Here is a 22447-nt window from a genome sequence, read left to right on the forward strand (position 1 = left end):
GTCCGGCAATGTCGCCTGCTCTGTCCACATTCCCATTATGGGAATGTGGACAGAGCAGGCGACATTGCCGGACACACATCAGGGGATTAACTGACCGGACTGAACACCTGTAACACAGGAACAAGTGTGGATTGTGCAGACGCCACTTCGGAGCTGTAACAGGCGGGGTTGGAGGACAGGGGAAATACGAAAATCAGTGAAGCCACAGGCCTAAGTGGAGCTTGGTTCAAATTAGTAGTCTACAACCGATCTTAAAATTTCTTCAATGCAGCCTCAGCCTGCTCCGTGCTTGTCCCTGGGCTTCAACACAGCCAGTTGTTGCTCGGAAGTGCTGTCTTCACAGAGTAAAACACTAGCTCCTGTGTTTGTGGGGTTCAGTAACGTCAGCTGTTCCCCTGCTGTTTTGATGGCAATCTGTCCTGCTGCCTCCCAATTGACAGCACATCAGGCCTCAGCCTGCTAAGTGCTTGTCCTGGGCTCCAACATCGCCAGTTGCTGCTCATAACTGACTTTGGCACGGGTACTCCCTCCTGCCCAGCTTGGTTCCAGCCCTGCCTGCTGTTTCCGGGAAGTGTCAATGTCAGTTTGCCACCCCAAGTTGCCATGTCGTGTTGCGGTTGGGTTAGCCGAGGCTAGGGTGCCAGCAGTTTAGGTGCTTCCTATGTGGACTGCGGGTTCTGGTAAGAAAGGCTTGTTCCATAGTGCCAGTAGGACAAGCACCCCCTGTAGGACTGTGTGATTCTGTAACTGCGGCCAGCTTGCGGCATGCCAACTTTGCTTTTCAGGGGTAACTTCTGATACCCCTCCGGGTTCCAGCACCGTCAGCTGGTTCTCGTCAGAGCCTTTGGCCTAGGTGCCTCCATCTCGGTATCCGAGTTCCGGCAACGTCTGCTGGTCCTTGGTAGTGCTTTGTAGCACAGGTACCTCCTGCTTAGTAACCGGGTTCCAGCACCGTCAGCTGGTCCTCGGTTGTGCCATTGGCTCTTATTCCTTCTGCTGCCCCTCCGGGTGCCAGCACTGTCAGCTGGTCCTCGCTATTTCCATTTGCTCTTGCAGCTTATGCTACCCCTCCGGGTTCCAGCACCGTCAGCTGGTTCTCATCAGAGCCTTTGGCCTAGGTGCCTCATCTCGGTATCCGAGTTCCGGCAACGTCTGCTGGTCCTTGGTAGTGCTTTGTAGCACAGGTACCTCCTGCTTAGTAACCGGGTTCCAGCACCGTCAGCTGGTCCTCGGTTGTGCCATTGGCTCTTGTTCCTTCTGCTGCCCCTCCGGGTGCCAGTACCGTCAGCTGGTTCAAGAGGACAAAGAACAGGAAGACAACCACCAAGATGCAGAACAACAAGAGAGAGAAGACAAAGAAGCATAAAAAAAACAAAGCAGAAGAACATTAAGCATAAGACTAATACTCTGAGCAAATGATATTATCTTATTTATAAGCAGAAGAAGACTAAGCAGTGTATGGGGGTGAGTCCGTTCCTCCTCGTGGTGCCCCTGGAAAAGGCCTGCTGCTGCAGGCCAAACTGAACGCGGACAAATCCTGTTGTAAATCTTTTGTGACAGGCAGAACGGAAGGTGTAAACTTCTAACTTTTCTAGATAACAACTACAGGAATGCCTGACACAAACAAGAATATGATGAAGAAGAATAGGAAGAAGATGAAGAAGTTGAATATGTAGAATAATAATTGTTGAATAAGAAGAATATGAAGAATGTAAGAAAAGGAAGAAGAAGAAGAAGAATGTAAAAAAAGGAAGTAGAAGAATTTAAAAAAGGAAGAAGAAGAAGAATGTAAAAAAAGGAATAAGAAGAATGTAAAAAAAGGAAGAAGAAGAATGTAAAAAAAGGAAGTAGAAGAATGTAAAAAAAGGAAGAAGAAGAAGAAGAATGTAAAAAAAGGAATAAGAAGAAGAAGAAGAAGGTAAAAAAAGGAAGAAGAATAAGAAAGAAGAAGAAAGAAGAAAGAAGAAGAAGACATACATGTCTGGCAAAATATAAATGAGGCTAACATAGTCAATATCTTTGTAACTCCTAACATCTTTAAAAAAAAAGTTTAATTCCTGCTATTCCATTTGATTGGGCTAAACCTCTATGGCTTTAATGTCTCCTCCACCTCCCACAATACATTCTACATTATTCTTAGTTGTTTTTCTTCATGTAGAATTAACCTACAAGGAAAGAAAGGGTTTTTTTTAATTCCGATATTTTGGCCCCATTGACTTGCATTGGTTCCCGGTATCGGAATCGGCGATACCGATACTTTTTTTTAAGATCGGCCGATCCATTCCGATCCGATATTTTCAAGTATCGGCTGGTATCGCTCAACTCTACTAAGGACATTGAGGTGTTTGGAGAAGCACTGCTCTAAGGTATTTTGTGCTGTTCCTATTTGTGTCTGTCTGTCTGTCTGTCTGTCTGTCTATCTATTATAAATACATATATATGTGTGTGTGTGTCACTGACATGTATATACAGTGGGGAAAAAAAGTATTTAGTCAGTCAGCAATAGTGCAAGTTCCACCACTTAAAAAGATGAGAGGCGTCTGTAATTTACATTATAGGTAGACCTCAACTATGGGAGACAAACTGAGAAAAAAAAATCCAGAAAATCACATTGTCTGTTTTTTTTTCATTTTATTTGCATATTATGGTGGAAAATAAGTATTTGGTCAGAAACAAGCAATCAAGATTTCTGGCTCTCACAGACCTGTAACTTCTTCTTTAAGAGTCTCCTCTTTCCTCCACTCATTACCTGTAGTAATGGCACCTGTTTAAACTTGTTATCAGTATAAAAAGACAACTGTGCACACCCTCAAACAGTCTGACTCCAAACTCCACTATGGTGAAGACCAAAGAGCTGTCAAAGGACACCAGAAACAAAATTGTAGCCCTGCACAAGGCTGGGAAGACTGAATCTGCAATAGCCAACCAGCTTGGAGTGAAGAAATCAACTGTGGGAGCAATAATTAGAAAATGGAAGACATACAAGACCACTGATAATCTCCCTCGATCTGGTGCTCCACGCAAAATCCCACCCCGTGGGGTCAGAATGATCACAAGAACGGTGAGCAAAAATCCCAGAACCACGCGGGGGGACCTAGTGAATGAACTGCAGAGAGCTGGGACCAATGTAACAAGGCCTACCATAAGTAACACACTACGCCACCATGGACTCAGATCCTGCAGTGCCAGACGTGTCCCACTGCTTAAGACTGTACATGTCCGGGCCCGTCTGAAGTTTGCTAGAGAGCATTTGGATGATCCAGAGGAGTTTTGGGAGAATGTCCTATGGTCTGATGAAACCAAACTGGAACTGTTTGGTAGAAACACAACTTGTCGTGTTTGGAGGAAAAAGAATACTGAGTTGCATCCATCAAACACCATACCTACTGTAAAGCATGGTGGTGGAAACATCATGCTTTGGGGCTATTTCTCTGCAAAGGGTCCAGGACGACTGATCCGGGTACATGAAAGAATGAATGGGGCCATGTATCGTGAGATTTTGAGTGCAAACCTCCTTCCATCAGCAAGGGCATTGAAGATGAAACGTGGCTGGGTCTTTCAACATGACAATGATCCAAAGCACACCGCCAGGGCAATGAAGGAGTGGCTTCGTAAGAAGCATTTCAAGGTCCTGGAGTGGCCTAGCCAGTCTCCAGATCTCAACCCTATAGAAAACATTTGGAGGGAGTTGAAAGTCCGTGTTGCCAAGCGAAAAGCCAAAAACATCACTGCTCTAGAGGAGATCTGCATGGAGGAATGGGCCAACATACCAACAACAGTGTGTGGCAACCTTGTGAAGACTTACAGAAAACGTTTGACCTCTGTCATTGCCAACAAAGGATATATCACAAAGTATTGAGATGAAATTTTGTTTCTGACCAAATACTTATTTTCCACCATAATATGCAAATAAAATGAAAAAAAAAACAGACAATGTGATTTTCTGGATTTTTTTTTCTCAGTTTGTCTCCCATAGTTGAGGTCTACCTATGATGTAAATTACAGACGCCTCTCATCTTTTTAAGTGGTGGAACTTGCACTATTGCTGACTGACTAAATACTTTTTTTCCCCACTGTATCTATGTATTCTATGTGTATATATCTATTCTATCTATTCTTTTCTGAGCTGTCAGTGTGATTTTACAGTAGCTGCATATGAATTTCCGGCTTTTTTCAAAGGGCACCAGTGCGTATAAATCGGACAGCAGTTGCATGGTGCGAGTGCTGTCAGATTTTTATACGCACCCATTGACTTGCATTGGCGATTTTCCCCCCGAAAATCGCAGCAAATCGTAGCATGCTGCGATTTTTTTTCTCAGTCCGATTTCGGCTGAGAAAAAAAATCGCAAATGAGATGTCACCCATTGACTAACATTGGTCAGAGTGCAATCCGATATTTAATCGGATTGCACTCATCCGATTTTCGCATCACTGAGTATGAGCCCTAATGGTGACTTTGACAAATCTCAACTCAACCCAGCTACATCGATGTAAAAAAATATCGCTCTTGGAATCCAATAATGAAAATACAAGAAAAGATTTGTGAACTTCAGACAATAAGGTCAATTTAGGCCTGGTGTTTACGTGGTTAAGAGGCGAGTGAGTCCCAATATATTTCTCCATATATAATTATGTGTAGCATTTACCTCTTTTTAAAATTTAACTCAGTTGTGTCTATTGACATGTATTGTATATTCACAATAAATATTGTGGCGGTTTGGAGATTATAATGCATGTTGCTGTTACCTGATTTGCTGAAATTAGTAGGGCAATAACTCCAAGGTAATGGGTCCTGAAATGAATTGAAAAAATACCAAAGGATCCAACCAATGATAGTATTATAATACACTCCCACCAGAAAGGAAACAAGCAGTGAAACAATGCCTGCAAAAAAAAAATATATTGAGTAAACATTTATGCAATTTGAAGGTAAATACGTTCAGTGTATCAGAATATTCATGTAAATTTTTGCTTTACGCTTCAGACATGATTCATACCACTGTGGTAATGTGTAGGGATGAACCCTGGTAGTTCAGGTTCTGGTACCTGACCCAAACTTTAGTACAATGTTCAGTTTGGGTCCCAGAACTGTACCCAAACTTGAACCAGAATCCCATTGAAAACAATGTGACCATAACATTGGAACTGGAAAATTCTCTCTCTCTCTCCCTCTATCTCCCACGCACTTCCCCTAGAAACTCCGAACATAAAAAATGGACTTCCGAGAGAAGTCCATGTTCAGAGCTTTGCACCAGATACAGGAGTGCTCAAAAGTTTACATACCCCAGCAGAATTTTTGCCTTTTTTCAGAGAATATGAGCCAAAACTTTTTCTCCACTCATGGTTAGTGGGTGGGTGAAGCCATTTATTGTCAAACTACTATACTTTCTCTTTTTAAATCATAAACTCAACCCAAAACATCAAAATGACCCTGATCAAAAGTTCAGATAATCCATTTCTAAATACCATGTATTGCCCCCTCTAACATCAATGACAGCTTGAAGTCTTTTGTGTTAGATGTGGATGAGGTTCTTTATTTTCTCAGATGGTAAAGCTGCTCACTCTTCTTGGCAAAAAGCCTCCAGTTCCTGTAAATTCTTGGGCTGTCTAGTATGAACTGCACGCTTGAGAGCTCCCCAAAGTGGCTCAATGATATTGAGGTCCGGAGACTGAGATGGCCACTCCAGAACCTTCACTTTGTTCTGCTGTAGCCAAAGATAAGTCAACTTGGCCTTGTGTTTTGGATCGTTGTCATGTTGGAATGTCCAAGTATGTCCCATGCGCAGCTTCTGGGCTGATGATTGTAAATTTGCCTCCAGTATTTGCTGATAACGTGCTGCTTTCATATTTCCTTCAACTTTGACCAAGTTTCCTGTGCCTTTGTAGCTCACACATTCCCAAAAATTCAGTGATCCACCTCCATGCTTTACAGTAGGAATGGTGTTTCTTTCATCATAGGCCTTGTTGACCTCTCTCCAAATGTAACATTGGTTGCTGTGGCCCAAAAGTTAAAGTTTGGTCTCATCACTCCAAATTACCTTGTTCCAGAAGTTTTGAGGCTTATCTCTGTGCTCTTTTGCATATTTTAGTTGAGATACTTTGTGACATTTGTGCAGTAATGGCTTCTGGTGACTTGACCATGCCGCCTTATTGTGCATCTTGAAACGGCCACACCGCTAGTTTTCAGAGAGTCAAGTATTTCAGCTGATGTTATTTGTGGGTTTTTCTTTGCATCCTGAACAATTTTCCTGGCAGTTAAGGACTGAATTTCTGTTGGTCTACCTTACTGTGGTTTTGTTTTTACAGAGCCCCTGATTTTCGATTTGTTAATCACAGTTTGAACGCTGCCAACTGGCATTGGATATCTTTTTGGATCCCTTCCCTACTTTATACAGTTCAACTACCTTTTCCCATAGATCCATTGACAATTCTTTTGCTTTCTCCATGACTCATAATCCAGAAACATCAGTGGCTGGATGAAAGATACAAGAGTCTGTCTTGATCCCAGAAACTCACTCAGCTTTTATGCACACACACTTATTACAAGCAAACAGGTCACAGGTGAGGATGTTACCTTTAATAGCCATTCAAACCCATTTGTGTCAACTTCTGTGCATGCTATCAGGCCAAAATCACCAGGGTATTTAAACTTTTGATCAGAGTCTTTTGGATGTTTTGGGTTGTCATTATGATTTAAAAAGAGAAAACACAGTAGTTTGACAATAAATAGCTTCACCCAACCATTAACCATTGAGTGGAGAAAATTTTTTGGTGTTATTCATATTCTCTGAAAAAAGGCCAAGAAAGCAAAAACTCTGCCAGGGTATGTAAACTTTTGAACACACGTGTATGTACACTGAACTTTTAAGTATGGGTTCGCTCATCTCTAGTAATGTGTCACATTGAAAACAGAATGCAACAACATCCTTAACCCTTTCAACACCTCAGGTTTTTACATTTTTGAGTTTTTTTCATCAATATGGCCATGTGAGGGCTTGTTTTTTGCAGGACTAGTTGTACTTTTCAACAACACCATTGTTTTTGCCATATAATGTAATGAAAAATGGGGGGGGGGGGAAATCAAACTGAAATTGCAAAAAAAATGCAATTCCACAATTGTTTTTGTTTTTTACCATGTTCACTAAATACTAAAACTAACCTGCCATCATGATTCTCTAGGTCATTACGAGTTCATAGATACCAAACATGTATAGGTTCTTTTTTAATTAAGTGGTGAAAAAAAATCCAAAGTCAATAAAAAAAGTCGCCATTTTCCGAAACCGTAGCCTCTCCATTTTTCTTGATCAGGGGCTGTGTGAGGGCTTAGTTTTTGCGCACCAAGATGATGTTTTTATTAATACTAATTTGATGTAGATACGACTAGTGATGATTGAATAGTGAAATATTCGTATCAGGGAAAATCGGTACAAATAATTTCTAAAATCCGTGCATTCGTACAGAATAACAAATCTAATGCAAGTCAATGGGAAAGCTGAACGTTTTTCTGCTGGACCCAAGAAACAGGTCTGGGGCATGGGGAAAAAGGCTGTGAAAGTGCCAAAATTAAATGGGAACAGCATGGAGAAGATGCCTGCATGCCTTTCTGACGCACATATGGTATATGAGAATAATGTTGTCAGACTATTGTGCAGGTTTTACAGATTTATAAGGTGACCTACATAAATTTTTTTCAAAGGGAAAAATGCTATGTCACTATGAGGCCCTTGCTCCACATTTTCAGAGGGCCAGCAGGTTCTGTGATACCTGAGTTTTGTGATCTCCTCAGTTCATTTTGGCCACTGATCCCAATAGAACAATTGTCATAGCGGGTGAAGCCGCTGTAAGATGAATATATTACAGGAGTTGGGGGAGCCGTATGCTCAATGTGAGTAAATTGGATTCTACCAGATACCAAAAACATTAGAATTAAATTTGAAATACAGTGTATGCAAGCGAGAGCCTGTATTGTCAGTCTGTCAGGCCTGAAACCCATGTCAGGAACACATACAATCCTCATTTTACTTGGAAGCAGCCTGTTCAAGTATTATTCTGTTAAACCAGAAAGTTATGTGACACAAAATAGTTAATAAATAACATTTTCCACATGTCTGTTGGTTGCCCTCCCAGGGCTGTGGGGTACTCGGTACCGGGCCGGTCTCTCAAAGGGGAATGTCACAGCAGTGGTGACCCGGTCCATGGCCCTGGGCGCCCATGTTAAAGGGGTTAAGTGATGGAATAAAGTTTATGAGTGAATGATTCGTGACGCCACCTGTGGTGCTTGGCAAATAGGGGGGTTAAGCCGACGCTGCCGGCAGATCCTCTGGGACAGATGGTGTAAGGCAGCAAGGTGTATTAGCTCCCCACAGGTAGAGCTGTAATCCCAGGGCAGTGAGGATAGGTGTTGAGGAAGAGTGTGCAATGTCTGGAACAGGGATGAAGCAGTGCTGACGGGGTTGCAGGAAGAAGGCAAGGACACAACAGGGTGCAGTTTCTTTACCTTTACTTTGCTTGGCAAATGCAGTCCAGGGTCCAGATTACAGATGGCACATGAACTGGCTAGCCTGGAAGCAACTTAGGAATCTCTCTATGCAGATGGGTTGTGTAGGCTCCTTCCTAGTGCTTATTTTTAGGTACTTGCAGTACTGTGTTACACTGAAGTTCCACTTGCTTATTCTCTTTAGAACTCCCTCGTATGGCAGACAGCTGTAGCCTCCCTCTTCTGGCTCACACATCGCTGTTGTGCCTCCGAGTCTTATGTGGGAATAGAGCATTTACAGCTTCCTAATTCCTCTGGTTTCTGTTGCAGGGCCATCAGTGTCCGTACAGCCTTGGAGACCGGGCTCTAGATCATGCGCTATAGCTGGGAATGAGCCTGATCTCCCTGCTCAATCTCCCAGCTCTTTTCCTCCATGTCCACACACGTTGCCCTTCTCACACAAACACCTTCTAATTTTCCCTCCTGGCCCCCAGAGAGTAGCTCCTCCCCCAGTTTTGGTTCAGAGCTCCCTTTGCTGACCTGGAAAGGAAACTGTGCTGTGTGTCGTGATTAACTGCTAGAGAGATCCCTTATTGCTTCCAAGCATGACATCACACTCCCTAGGAGGAAGGCAATGCCACTGTGGCGACCATACTCCTGGGGCACCACATTCCCCCCTAGTGCAATTCAGTGCTCCCGGACTGAAGAGAAAACATGTAAACATATAAACAATTATAAATATAACAAGATTTCCAAAAGTGAAAAATACAAAATACAAAAATAACCAAAGCTCAAAAATAGTCCTGATGATGACTAGTCCAAGCATCAATGTCCATGGTCCAATTCCTGAGCAAGTTGGTAAACTATTTACAAGTAGAGCTTTGACCACACCTAGTCCTGTGGTCCAATTGTCCATTGAAACAAAATAAAATATTCAAAAAGTCTTACAGAGTCTCTGTAGGCACCAAACTTGAAACGTTGCATATTTACAGGTTAACATTTACAAAACTTTTCTATACGCGGAACCTTAGGGGTGGAATACCTTGGGTACTACGGACAGACCTACATAGCACTGGTATGGGTAAACTGGGTAGTAGCCATCAGCGAACTCTTAGACTCACTGTGGGCATGACAGATTCACCACTGGCAGGGCGAAGATTCTCTGACTCCACTGCTGGTGTGGCATCTGCTGCCTGAACTTCCTGATTTTCAGAGTTGTCTTGAGTCTCTGCTACTTCAGTTGCAGAAGGCTGGGGAAAGATTAGGACAGGAACTATGATGGCTTGATCCATTCTCGTCCAGTTTGCAGGAAATTCTCCAAGTACAGTGATGACCTTTTCTTCTTCTATGGGTTGAGGGTGGTTTTGTTCTCCCATCCTTTCCTGTAGCTGGTCAGGGCACAGTTTTAGATGATCCCTCGATACTGCTGATGAGGTTTCTCTCCATCCTTACTGATAAGGCACACTTTGGTGTTGTCGAAGTTTGATGGCAAGACAGTGTAGGGTTCAGCTTCCCATTGGTCATCCAATTTATGCATCCTTCTTTTCCTCTTTAGGACTTGTTCTCCTGGTGACAAGGGAACTGCAGGTGCATGTTGATTATAATTCTTTTCCTGCTTTTGTCTCGCCTGAGCTAGACTCTTTTCTAAACACTCTTGTACTCTACGGTACTGTTGCTGCCATTCTGTATCCCAGTCAGCATCTGGTGATGTTACCTCAGGTGTAAGGACTCCCATATCCAAATCAATAGGCAACTTGCCAGGCCTCACTCTCATTAGGTAGGCTGGAGTGCAGTTGGTGGAATTCACAGGAATGTGATTGTAGAAGTCGACCAGATCTGGCAACTTCTCTGGCCACAGATTCCTCTCTTCCAAAGGCAAGGTCTTCAGTAGGTCGATCACCACCTGATTCATCTTTTCACACATGCCATTCGTCTGTGGATGGTACGGTGTTGTCCTGATCTTCTTGCAACCGTACAAGTTACAGAATTCCTGGAACACTTCCGCCTCAAAGGCTGGACCTTTATCTGTAAGCACTCGCTCGGGATATCCGTGTGGTCGGCAAAAGTGCTGTTGGAATGCTCTGGCTGCTGTCCTGGCTGTTTGATCCTTTACAGGCACGACTACCAGGAATTTCGAGTAGTGGTCAACGATGGTAAGAGCATAAACGTAGCCTGAATGACTTGGGACCAGCTTCACATGGTCCAGGGCTACCAACTCGAGTGGTTGTTTGGTTATTATTGGCTGCAAAGGAGCTCTTTGGCTGTTATGGTCCTTTCTGCACAGGTTGCATTGTCCACACTCCCAGCACCAGTTTTCAATGGCCTTCCTCATTCCAGCCCAGTATAATCTCTCCCGGAGCAAGGCTTCCAACTTCTTCCATCTGAAGTGTCCAGCTCCATTGTGATAGGCGTCTAAGACCATTGATGCCTCCCTCTTTGGGACTACCACTTGCCAGACCAACTCATGAGTGCGGGCATTGATACTCCTCCGACACAGCTTTCCTTCATAAATAAACAGCCTGCCTCTTTCCTTCCACAACTGCTGGGTTTCTTCAGGAGCATCTGGATCTGGGCGTGAGTCAGCTTGTGACAGTGGCTCCTTTACCAGGAGGACGGGGGGGTCGCTATCCTGCATTTCTGCCCAGTCATGATGAGGCAATGGATTTAGGGTGGCCTCTTTCATGATAGACCGTCTGTTTCTCACTCCTTGGACAGGTTGGGCCTCAATTGGCCGGTGGAAGGCAGGTAACTCTATTTCTTCGAGTGCCTCAGGGTCTTCTAATGCATCTGGCAAATCAGGCATTCTGGACAGCGCATCAGCATTGGCATTCTTGTGCCCCGCTCGGTACTTGATGGTGAATTCATAGTTAGACAGCCATCGCTGCTCCAGTGCACCTAGTTTGGCAGTTTCTAAGTGAGTCAATGGGTTGTTATCCGTGAAGATGGTAAACTTGGCTGAAGCTAGGTAATGCTTGATTTGTTCAGTCACAGCCCAGACTATGGTGAGAAACTCCAGTTTGAAGGAACTGTAGTTGTCAGGTTTCCTTTCAGTGGGACGAGGCTTCCTGCTGGCGTAGGAGATCACTCTTTCTTTGCCATTCTGTACCTGTGACAGTACTGCTCCCAGTCCCACGTTGCTGGCATCAGTATACAAAACAAATGGTTGGTCATAATCTGGGTAGGCCAGAACTTCATCTCTTGTGAGAGCCATCTTCAGTCGAGTGAAGGACCTCTCCAGTTCCTCATTCCATTCAAATGTAGTACTCTTCTTCCTGGCTTTCTTGGGCTAGCCCACCAGAAGATTTTGCATAGGCATGGCTATTTCAGTGAAGCCTTTGATGAACCTTCGGTAGTAGCCTACCAACCTGAGGAATTGACGTACCTCTTGGAGGTTGCTGGACTTCTGCCAGTCCCGGATGACAGTGACTTTGTCAGGATCCGGTGCCACACCTTCTGCACTCACTACATGACCGAGGTACTGTACCTTGGGCTTCAGGAGGTGGCATTTGGATGGCTTCACTTTCAGGCCAAAGTTGGACTAGGCTTAAAACACCTCAGCCAGGTGCTTCAGATGGTCTTCATAAATCTTGGAGAAAACAATGACATTGTCAAGGTATAACAGGACTGTCTCGAAGTTCTTGTGTCCAAGATAGCATTCCATTAGCCGTTGAAATGTCCCAGGGGCGGTGCAGAGCCTGAACGGCATGTAGTTGAACTCGCAGAGACCCATTGGGGTGGTGGTAAACGCTGTTTTCTCCTTGTCTGCCTCTGCCACAGAAACCTGCCAATACCCACTAGTGAGATCTAAGGTGTAAAAATAGTTAGCAGTTTTAATTGCGGCTAATGACTCCTCAATTCTGGGTAATGGGTAGGCATCCTTATGTGTAATGCTGCTAATTTTTCTGTAATCAACACACATTCTCATGGTACCATCTTTCTTTTTCACAAAGACTATTGGAATTGCCCAGGGGCTACAACTGTCTCTGATCACCCCAGCCTCCTTCATTTCCCGCAACATACTTTTGGCATATTGGTATTGTGTTGGGGGTATAGGCCGGTACCTTTCTTTAATGGGGGATGATGTCCAGTGGGGATATGGTGTTGAACCCCTTTTGCCTTCCCAAAGTCTAGGGGGTGTTTACTGAATACCCGCTCGTACTACTGAGTCACTCGGTAAACCCCACTCTTTTGGTATTAAGGGGTGGAGTCAGTTCCCACATGCAGCTACTGACACCACTCCTCCAGCTGCTTTACAGAGCCATTGTCCTCCACCTGGTCGGATGAGACCAAGGGCTCTGCTGCCTGTATGGCGTTGTTGCCGGCAGTAAGCAGCTTAGCAACTGTGGCATACCGAGTTATTATGGCCTCTTCTTCCCCACAATTCAAGAGACGTACAGGTACTCTCCCTTTGCGAACATCAACTAACCCTCTGGCTGTCAGGACAGTGGGCTGCCTATCAGAGTACACTGGCTCTACCAATGCTTGGTAATCTTTTCCTCTGAGGCCGATGGCTGCCCGACACCAAATCAACATTTCACACCTGGGGGGTATCGCAATGGGGAAAGAATCACTCACTCTGATGCTGCCAATTTCTCCGCCAGACAGTTCTACCTGCTGTCTTTGCATCAAGGCCTTGATCTCCTTCTGCAGGACTCGTTGTTCACTGGAACCAGCAGTCTCGGCTACCTGTTGCAACAAAACAGTAACCTCGGAAAGACAATTTTCAGTCACATTAGTACCTAAGGTCATCATTGGGTTACATTCTCGTCGATCAATGTCTACAACTATCAGACCTTGAGATTTTAACTCTACTCGCCCCACTTTAATAGTAATCTCTTTAAATCCTACTTGCGGAAAGGACTGATCATTGCTAGCAACTACTGTCAGTTCATCACTTGGGCCACGAGTAAGTTCAGAGTCAGCCCAATACCGCTTGTAAATATGGCATATGATATATGGCATAGTTGTCACCTGAGAGCCAGTGTCCAGCAATGCGTTCATGGGGATGCCGTCAATCACCACTGGGAGGATCTATCGCCATCCAACATACTTGGCTCACCAGTTCTTTGGGTCTTGTGGTCCTACTCCTGGGGGTTGGCCCTCTGCCCCAGGGGCTGCTCAGTTAAATAACAGAATCTTGCGATGTGGCCTGCCTTGCAGCAGCGACGACAGATGGGACGTCCGTCCAGGTCATAGCGATCGTTGTGTCTCCCTCGGCGTGGCGGGATCCTCTTCTTCCGTAGCCATGGGCCATCCTCTGGACTGGAGGCCAGCTGGATCTTCTCCTTTGATGACTCCTGCATGGACTGCACGGTTTTGGCAAGTGCAGCCATATTTTTGGTCAACTTCTGGACCTGAAGACGCAGTTCGGCAGATGGGTCTTTGTCCAGAGTCTGTGCATCAGCCTCCACAGGGCTGAGAGGGAAAGCTGCTGCTTCTTGATGGTATGTGATCACTGGGTGCCTAGGGGGCGCTGGTTGGCTGACAGTTGGTTCATGCAGCACCCGAATAGCCCTTTCCTTGAAGTCTGCAAAGTCTAGGTCAGGGTTTTGTAGGGCTATGATGCGCAGCTGTGCTCTGTGGGTACTGGATAGGAGTCCCTTAATAAATTGCTCCTTTAACAGTCTGTCTCCATCTTTCACACTGTCTGGGTCAATCTGCTTTATGGCTTGCAGCGCCTCCTGCAGGTTAAGTGCATAGTCCCGTATACTGTCCTGCACTCTCTGCTTACACTCAAAGAATCTCCTCTTTATTTCAGCTGCAGTGCGGGTGTCAAAGGTGCTTTTTAGCTTGGCCAGAATCTTTTTAAGCAGTCTCTTTATCAGTGTCCTGCCAGGCTTTTACCTCCCTCTGCGCTGCACCTGTGAGCTGCCCAATAAGGATGTTCACTTTTTGGTTTTTAGACAGAGGCTACACCTCGAACAAACTGCACAGTCTCTCTTTAAATTCACTCAGGGTATGTGACTCACCTGAGTACTGCGGTAGCCAGGCCGCTCCCGGTATATAGGGCATGGACAGCGGCATTATGGGGACTGCTGCGGTGGGCGCTGATTCTTGTGGCGCGGTGGAGGCAGCGCTGGCTGCTGGACTCAGCGGCGCTACGGGAGCCGCAGCTGCGCTGGGCCCTGCATCTTGCGGCACTGTGGGGTGTGCAGTGGCATTTGCTGCTGCGTCTGCTCTTGCTTCAGACATTCTCTTCCCCCCCTAATTAACGTTGGCCAGGCCCTGGATTGAGCTGGCTAACCGGTTACCGCTCCACCGGCTGGATGATCGGGGGATGCCAGGGCTGCAGGCCTTGGCTTCTCACTTCTCGCGCGCTGGCCTATTCCTGCGCGGCGCTTCACTTTTTTGCGCTCTTTGGCTGGCTCCGCCCATGATGGCCCGCCCCTTTGGTTTCCCGCGCGCGCCAAGCAGCGGGGTAATGGCGGCGATGGCGCCGACAGTCTGTGGCACACAACACAGTCTCTGGCACACAGGACCCGGGGACACTGGGCTCCGTTTATCCTGTTCACGAAGCCAAAATGGGTCACCCTCCCAGGGCTGTGGGGTACTCAGTACCGGGCCGGTCTCTCAAAGGGGAATGTCACAGCAGCGATGACCCAGTCTGTGGCCCTGGGCGCCCATGTAAAAGGGGTTAAGTGATGGAATAAAGTTTATGAGTGAATGATTCGTGACGCCACCTGTGGTGCTCGGCAAATAGGGGGTTAAGCCGACACTGCCGGCAGATCCTCTGGGACAGATGGTGTAAGGCAGCAAGGTGTATTAGCTCCCCACAGGTAGAGCTGTAATCCCAGGGCAGTGAGCATAGGTGTTGAGGAAAAGGGTGCAGTGTCTGGCACAGGGATGAAGCAGTGCTGATGGGGTTACAGGAAGAAGGGAAGGACACAACAGGGTGCAGTTTCTTTACCTTTATTTTGCTTGGCAAATGCAGTCCAGGGTCCAGATTACAGATGGCACATGAGCTGGCTAGCCTGGAAGTAACTTAGGAATCTCTCTATGCAGATGGGTTGTGTAGTCTCCTTCCTAACACATATTTTTAGGTACTTGCAGTACTGTGTTACACTGAAGTTCCACTTGCTTATTCTCTTTAGAACTCCCTCGTATGGCAGACAGCTGTAGCCTTCCTCTTCTGGCTCACATGTCGCTGTTGTTCCTCTGAGTCTTATGTGGGAATAGAACATTTACAGCTTCCTATTCCTCTGGTTTCTGTTGCAGGACCATCAGTGTCCATACAGCCTTGGAGACCGGGCTCCAGATCATGCGCTGTAGCTGAGCAGGGAGTTCAGGCTCATTCCCAATCTCCCAGCTCTTCTCCTTCATGTCCACACACGTTGCCCTCCTCACATGAACGCCTTCTAATTTTCCCTCCTGGCCCCCAGAGAGTAGCTCCTCCCCCAGTTTTGGTTCAGAGCTCCCTCTGCTGACCTGGAAAGGAAACTGTTGTGTGTCGTGATTAACTACTAGAGAGATCCCTTATTGCTTCCAAGCATGACATCACACTCCCTAGGAGGAAGGCAATGCCACTGTGGCGACCATACTCCTGGGGGCGCCATATTTACTTTACATCAGCACAATTTTGGAAACAAATTTTTTTTTTGTTAGGAAGTTATAAGGGTTAAAAGTTGACCAGCCATTTCTCATTTTTACAGCAAAATCTACAAAACCATTTTTTTGGGGGACCACCTCACAGTTGAAATCACTTTGAGGGGTCTATATGGCAGAAAATACCCAAAAGTGACACCCTTCTAAAAACTGCACCGCTCAAGCTACTCAAAACTACATTCAAGAAGATTATTAACCTTTCAGGTGCTTCACAGGAAACAAAGCAACGTAGAAGGAAAAAATGGACATTTTAATTTTTCCAGCAAAAATGTTCTTATAGCATCAATTTTTTCATTTTCACATGGGCAACAGGATAAAATAGATCTAAAATTTGCTGGGCAATTTCTCCTGACTACACAGATACCTCATATGTGGTCATAAACCACTGTTTGGGCGCACGACAGGGCTCGGAAGGGTAGGAGTGCCATTTGACTTTTTGAATGGAAAATTAGCTCCAATCGTTAGCGGACACCATGTCACGTATGGAGAGCCCCTGTGTGCCTAAACATTGGAGCTTCCCCACAAGTGACCCCATTTTGGAAATTAGACCCTCCAAGGAACTTATCTAGATTGTTGTGAGAACTTTGAACCCTCAAGTGTTTCACTAAAGTTTATAGTGCAGAGCCGTGAAAATAAAAAATCTTTTTTTTTTCCACAAAAATTATTTTTTAGCCCGCAATATTTTATTTTCACAAGGGTAACAGGAAAAATTAGACCCCAAAAGTTGTTGTTCAATTTGTCCTGAGCACCCTAGTGCCCTAAATATGGGGGGAACCACTGTTTGGACACACGTCGAGGCTCAAAAGGGAAGTAGTGCCATTTTGGAATGCAGACTTTGATGGAATGGTCTGCAGGCATCATGTTGCGTTTACAGAGCCCTTGATATGCATAAACAGGAGAAACACCACACAAGTGACACCATTTTGGAAACTAGACCTCCCCAGGGAGCTTATCTAGATGTGTGGTGAGCACTTTGAACCCCTAAGTGTTTTACAGAAGTTTATAACGCAGAGCTGTGAAAATAAAAAAAACATTTTTTTCCACAAAAATGATTTTTAGCTCGCAAAGTTTTATTTTCACAAGGTCAACAGGAGAAATTGGACCACAAAAGTTGTTGTCCAATTTGTTCTGCGTACCCTAGTACCACAACTGTGGGGGGGGGACCACTGTATGGGCACTCGTCGGGGCTTGAAAGAGAAGTAGTGCCGTTTTGGAATGCAGACTTTGATGGAATGGTCTGCGGGCGTCATGTTGCGTTTGCAGAGCCCTTGATGTGCAAAAACAGTAGAAACCCCCCACAAGTGACACCATTTTGGAAATGAGATCCCCCAAGGAACTTATCTAGATGTGTGGTGAGCACTTTGAACCCCTAAGTGCTTCACAGAAGTTTATAACGCAGAGCAGTGAAAATAAAAATTCATTTTTTTTCCCACAAAAATTATTTTTATCCTGCAATATTTTATTTTCACAAGGGTAACAGGAGAAATTGGACCCCAAAAGTTGTTGTACAGTTTATCCTGAGTACCCTAGTACCCCAAATGTGGGGGGACCACTGTTTTGCACACGTCAGGCCTCGAAAGGGAAGTAGTGCTTGTTTGGAAAGCAGGCTTTCATGGAATGGTCTGCAGGCGTCATGTTGCATTTGCAGAGCCCCTAAACAGTGCCTAAACAGTAGAAACCCCCCACAAGTGACAGCATTTTGGAAACTAGACCCCCCCAAGGAGCTTATCTAGATGTGCAGTAAGCACTTTGAACCCCTATGTGCGTCACAGAAGTTTATAACTCAGAGCTGTGAAAATAAAAAAGCATTTTTTTCCACAAAAATAATTTTTTAGCCCCCAATTTTTTTCCCAAGGGTAAAAGGAGAAATTAGATCCCCAAAGTTGTTGTGCAATTTTTCCTGAGTATGCTGATGCCCAATATGTTGGGGTCAACCACTCTTTGGGCACACATCGGGGCTCAGAAGGGAGGGAGCACCGTTTGACTTTTTTAACTCAGAATTGGCTGGAATCAATGGTGGTGCCATGTCATGTTTGGAGAAACCCTAATGATGTCTAAACAGTGGAAACCCCTCAATTCTTACTTCAACCCTAACCCCAACACACTCCTAACCCTAATCCCAACCCTAACCCTAATTCCAACCCTAACCCTAATTCCAACCCTAACACTAATTTCAACCCAACCCTAATTTCAGCCCTAACCCTAATTCCAACCCTAACCCTAATGGAAAAATGAAAATAAATACTTTTTTTATTTTATTATTTTTCCCCATCTAAGGGGGTGATAAAGGGGGGTTTGTTTACTATTTTTGTATTTTGATCACTGTGATAGGGTCTATCACAGTGCTCAAAATGTACCTAGAATGAATGAATGGAATCTGCCAGGTGCTGGCCGGCAGATCTCAGCGGGCGCACTGCGCATGTGCCCACCATTTTTTGACCGGAAGAAGATGGCGGCACCCATGGGGGGAAGGCCTGGAAACAGAGAGACACCGGGATCGACACCAGGAGGTACTGGTGGGTGGAATCAGATAGCAGGAGGAGCTGAGGACAGGACCGAGGGGAGTGGAGGGCAGAAGAGGGGAGCAGAGGACATGATGGAGGGGAGGAAAGACTGATGGGGCGGCAGATCGCCGCCATCAGTCAATGATGGGGGCAGATCACGGTCTCCAGCCATGGCCAATGATATTGCAGCATTGGCCATGGCTGGATTGTAATATTTCACCAAGTTTCATTGGTGAAATATTACAATTGCTCTGATTGGCTGTTTCACTTTCAACAGCCAATCAGAGCAATCGTAGCCATGGGAGGGGCAAAGCCCCCCCCTGGGGTCAAGTACAGGTCCTTCTGTATCTGCGGATCGGGTGACATTTCAGTGACCCCGGTCACCCGACCCGCAGGAATGCGATTCTGCCATGATGCCAATGTGGCATCATAGGTCGGAATGGCATGGATTTTCATGATGCCTATGTAGGCATCAAAGGTCGGGAAGGGGTTAAAAACGCTTTCCATTCCTGTGATTGTGACTGGTTGTAAATACTTATGTCCTCAAAAAAAGGAGTGATACCTTTATTGACTAACCAAAGAAATTATATTTGCAGGCTTTCAGTCTCAGAAAAGCACAAACTCGTAGGTTGTACCATCGGGCACTTAAAAAAACGTTGCTGACTATTGTGTCCGTGCAACTGCGGGTTGCAAGCCGGAGGCATCAGTGCCTGTTTCCTAGACAGCAGATTGTGAAGTCTGTAACACAGGTGAAGGGCCAGTGGTTTCACCTTCAGACACAGATTTTGAACCCCACATACTGGGCTTCTGCGTATGTGAACAGTATATGGCATATGCTAAGGCTAGTTTCACATTTGCATCTTTGTTTGCAGCGCATCGTGCGTAAGTGGAAACACATGCAAAACGCACATGCATTTTTGCATGTGTTTGCTTTTTTTATGCTGATGCGTTTTAACCAGTTTCTAGACATGTTTACTCTTAAAATGCCTGCGTATACAAATGCAGGCGTAGGCATGTCCATGCGCACGCTTGCGTTCCCATAGACTGTAATGCGTTGTTTTGATGCATTCTGTGTGCAAGCATATGCATGCGTTTTTTTGACGCCTTTGAGTCAACCCAAAAATGCAACATGTTGCGTCTGGCGCGTCTAGACGCACACCAGGAAAAAATGCATGCACACAAAAATGCAGACGAATGCGTGCAAACGCAAGACCATGCGTACGCTATGTTAAACATAGGTACGCATGACACATGCGCACAGATGCGCACGATGCGCTGCGCACAAAAACGCTAATGTGAAACCAGCCCAACAGAGGTATAATGTCGAATTTCCCTTTATAGAAGTTTTGTGGGTAAGATTTTCGAACTAGCAGCATATATATAGAGCATGTTTCATTACTCATATTATTATACTGTGAAAGGCTGAAACCTGAAGAAGTGTGTGGAGCAAATCAATGCATTGATGTTCCACATTGTCCAAGCATAGACCCAAAAATCAACATCAGGCTACCAGATACACGCTGAAAGAGACCGTGCTGGGAACCTCACAATAAATTTTGCAGTAATTATCATTGCTAGAGAAAGGGAGTACAATTTTCACCATTGCACAATGTACAAAGTTTTAAAAAATTTACCCAAGGAGTCTGCATCAGAAAAGCTGAAAGAGGCCTTGATTGGGACATCACACTACATTGTGCAGTTATTACAAAAGGTAGAGATAGGGAGTACAAGTTTCACCTTTGCAAAGTTTTCAAAACATAAAAAACATTACCCACATGGGGTATACATAAATGACCAGTAAGTACTTGTTGCAGAAGCAGGAAGAGTGATTTAATGAACAAAATGAGTTTGGATGGTAAGAGATGGATGTTAAGACAACTTCCAAAAAAACATTTGGCCTGCATTTACATTCCATTGCTGTCATATGTAATACTAAAAAAAAATTAGTATTTTAAATATTGCCTTGCAGACACACTGCAACAGCAGACTAATAACAATTATTGGCACTGGTAAATTGTCACGTTTGCTTATCTCTGCCCGGACTGTACCAGTCACACAACTGCTACATAAAAATACCAATAGAATTTTTTTTAGCATTTTTTAGATCGCCTTAAGGAGACACGCCAAGAGCAGACTCAAGGAAATTACTGGTATATAGTGACGTTTTTGTAGCTCAGCAGGTTTTTTGCCAGTCTTACAATTGCTAGATAAGTGACAGCTATTTAAGCAATAGTCGAGGACTATCATTTAGCAATTAGCTGTTAAAAAAAATGTATATGCTGCTTCACAGGAATATTATGTAGCTACAAAAAAATTGATTTTGTATATGCTAGTACTACCTAATATTATTTTCCTCGAAAAAGAGCTGATTTGTATATTATGGTAATGGATGAAAGCCTGTCTATCTCTCTCCCAAAGCACACATTCTGTTCCTGATGCTAAAGTATACAAAACACAATGCAAAATTGCAGAGATCGTCAACATGTTCTTGCAATGATGATAGTGATAACACCTAGGTGCATGCCTTTTTACTCTCCCTCCTATTAAATCTCTCCCTACGCTATCTCCACCTAACAGAGAACTAATCTTCACCCTCTTTAAAGAGCTCTTTCTACCTCCACCTAACAGAGAACTAATCTTCACCCTCTTTATAGAGCTCTTTCTACCTCCACCTAACAGAGAACTAATCTTCACCCTCTTTAAAGAGCTCTTTGGAATTAAAAAAAAAATTGCCCTGTACGCTCCTTTCACTGTCCCTACGCTCACACTACTCTCTCCCTGCGCTGTTTCCGGGTGCAATGTGCGCAAGATGGTGCAGGCAGGAATTAAATGTCCCCTATGACGGTGTAAGGCAGCCAATCGCAGTAATTTCAACATCAAAGATGGCGTTGGCATTTCTGTGATTGGCAAGCCAGCAGAGCATGTTCATTGGCTGCAAATAAAGCACCAAATATGCTGGGCGAGTCTCTTGAATATACTAGGGCGAATACCAAATTACTCGCCAAGTAGGAAATAGCCCGAAAGACATAAACATGATTCTGGCGTTTTTATTTTTTTCTTGTTATACCATTTGTCATTCATATTAATTATTCTTATATATTGATAGACCATGTGTTTCTGAACTCAGAAATACCAAATGTGCTTTTTTATTATTGCTTTATTTTGAATGGGGCGAATGGGGGGTGATTTAAACTTTTATATTTTACTGCTTTATATTTTTAAAAACTTTTTTTTTACTTTACACTTGCTTCAACAGACTAGATGGTGGAATCTTCTGATCGCTAAGCCCTGCTCTATGTTGTAGAAATTCTCACTTGCTATGAGGGTCGACCACTGTTAACAGCCATGTATGGATAGCTATTCCACCAGCGGCTGTTAGAGGCACATGTCAGCTAATGAACTCAGCTGACATGTGCCAGAAAAGTTGCAAGCTCATCTCCAGAGCCCGTATCAAAGAAGGGAAGGCAACCTTAGACGTACCTATGTGAGAGGGGTTAATGCAGCAAATTTGCAACTGGTTATTGGCCATGTGTCATTTACACGTGTAACTATTTTTTCTAAAATGTTACACCTGTGAAAACTGTATCACAAAACTGAGTCAATTCTTGTAAAACATGTAAGAACACTAAATTAATAAGAAGTAGGTATGGTGGACCCGTGGATGTTCGGGTCCATCAGGTTCGGCTGAACTTTATAAAAAATTTTGGTTCGGGTACTCATTAAGACTCTCCTCCCTTAGATACGCATGTTATAGGGCTATAGAGTTACAGTCAGCACCTACTAGTGGCTTGGGCTGCGCCCCAGTGCTTGCACATCTCAGCACCTCACTCAGCGCCATATGGTGGCGTCCAGCTCTGGGCACCAT

At 44.7% G+C, this 22447-nt stretch overlaps 1 protein-coding gene across 1 annotated transcript in view; it reads right to left on the reverse strand.

Moving 5' to 3' along the window:
- The window catches only part of LOC141099802 (sodium-dependent neutral amino acid transporter B(0)AT3-like), a 1161745-nt gene that overhangs the window by 906792 nt on the left and 232506 nt on the right, over positions 1 to 22447 (reverse strand). Inside the window, exon 3 of the mRNA XM_073587870.1 lies at positions 4752 to 4884. Within this exon, the coding sequence (XP_073443971.1) occupies positions 4752 to 4884 (133 nt within the window). The remainder of the gene's footprint in view (positions 1 to 4751; positions 4885 to 22447) is intronic.

The sequence above is a fragment of the Dendrobates tinctorius genome, unplaced genomic scaffold, assembly GCF_039654945.1.
Source record: "Dendrobates tinctorius isolate UK_male_01 unplaced genomic scaffold, ASM3965494v1 ptg000102l, whole genome shotgun sequence".
NCBI classification, from domain to species: domain Eukaryota; kingdom Metazoa; phylum Chordata; class Amphibia; order Anura; family Dendrobatidae; genus Dendrobates; species Dendrobates tinctorius.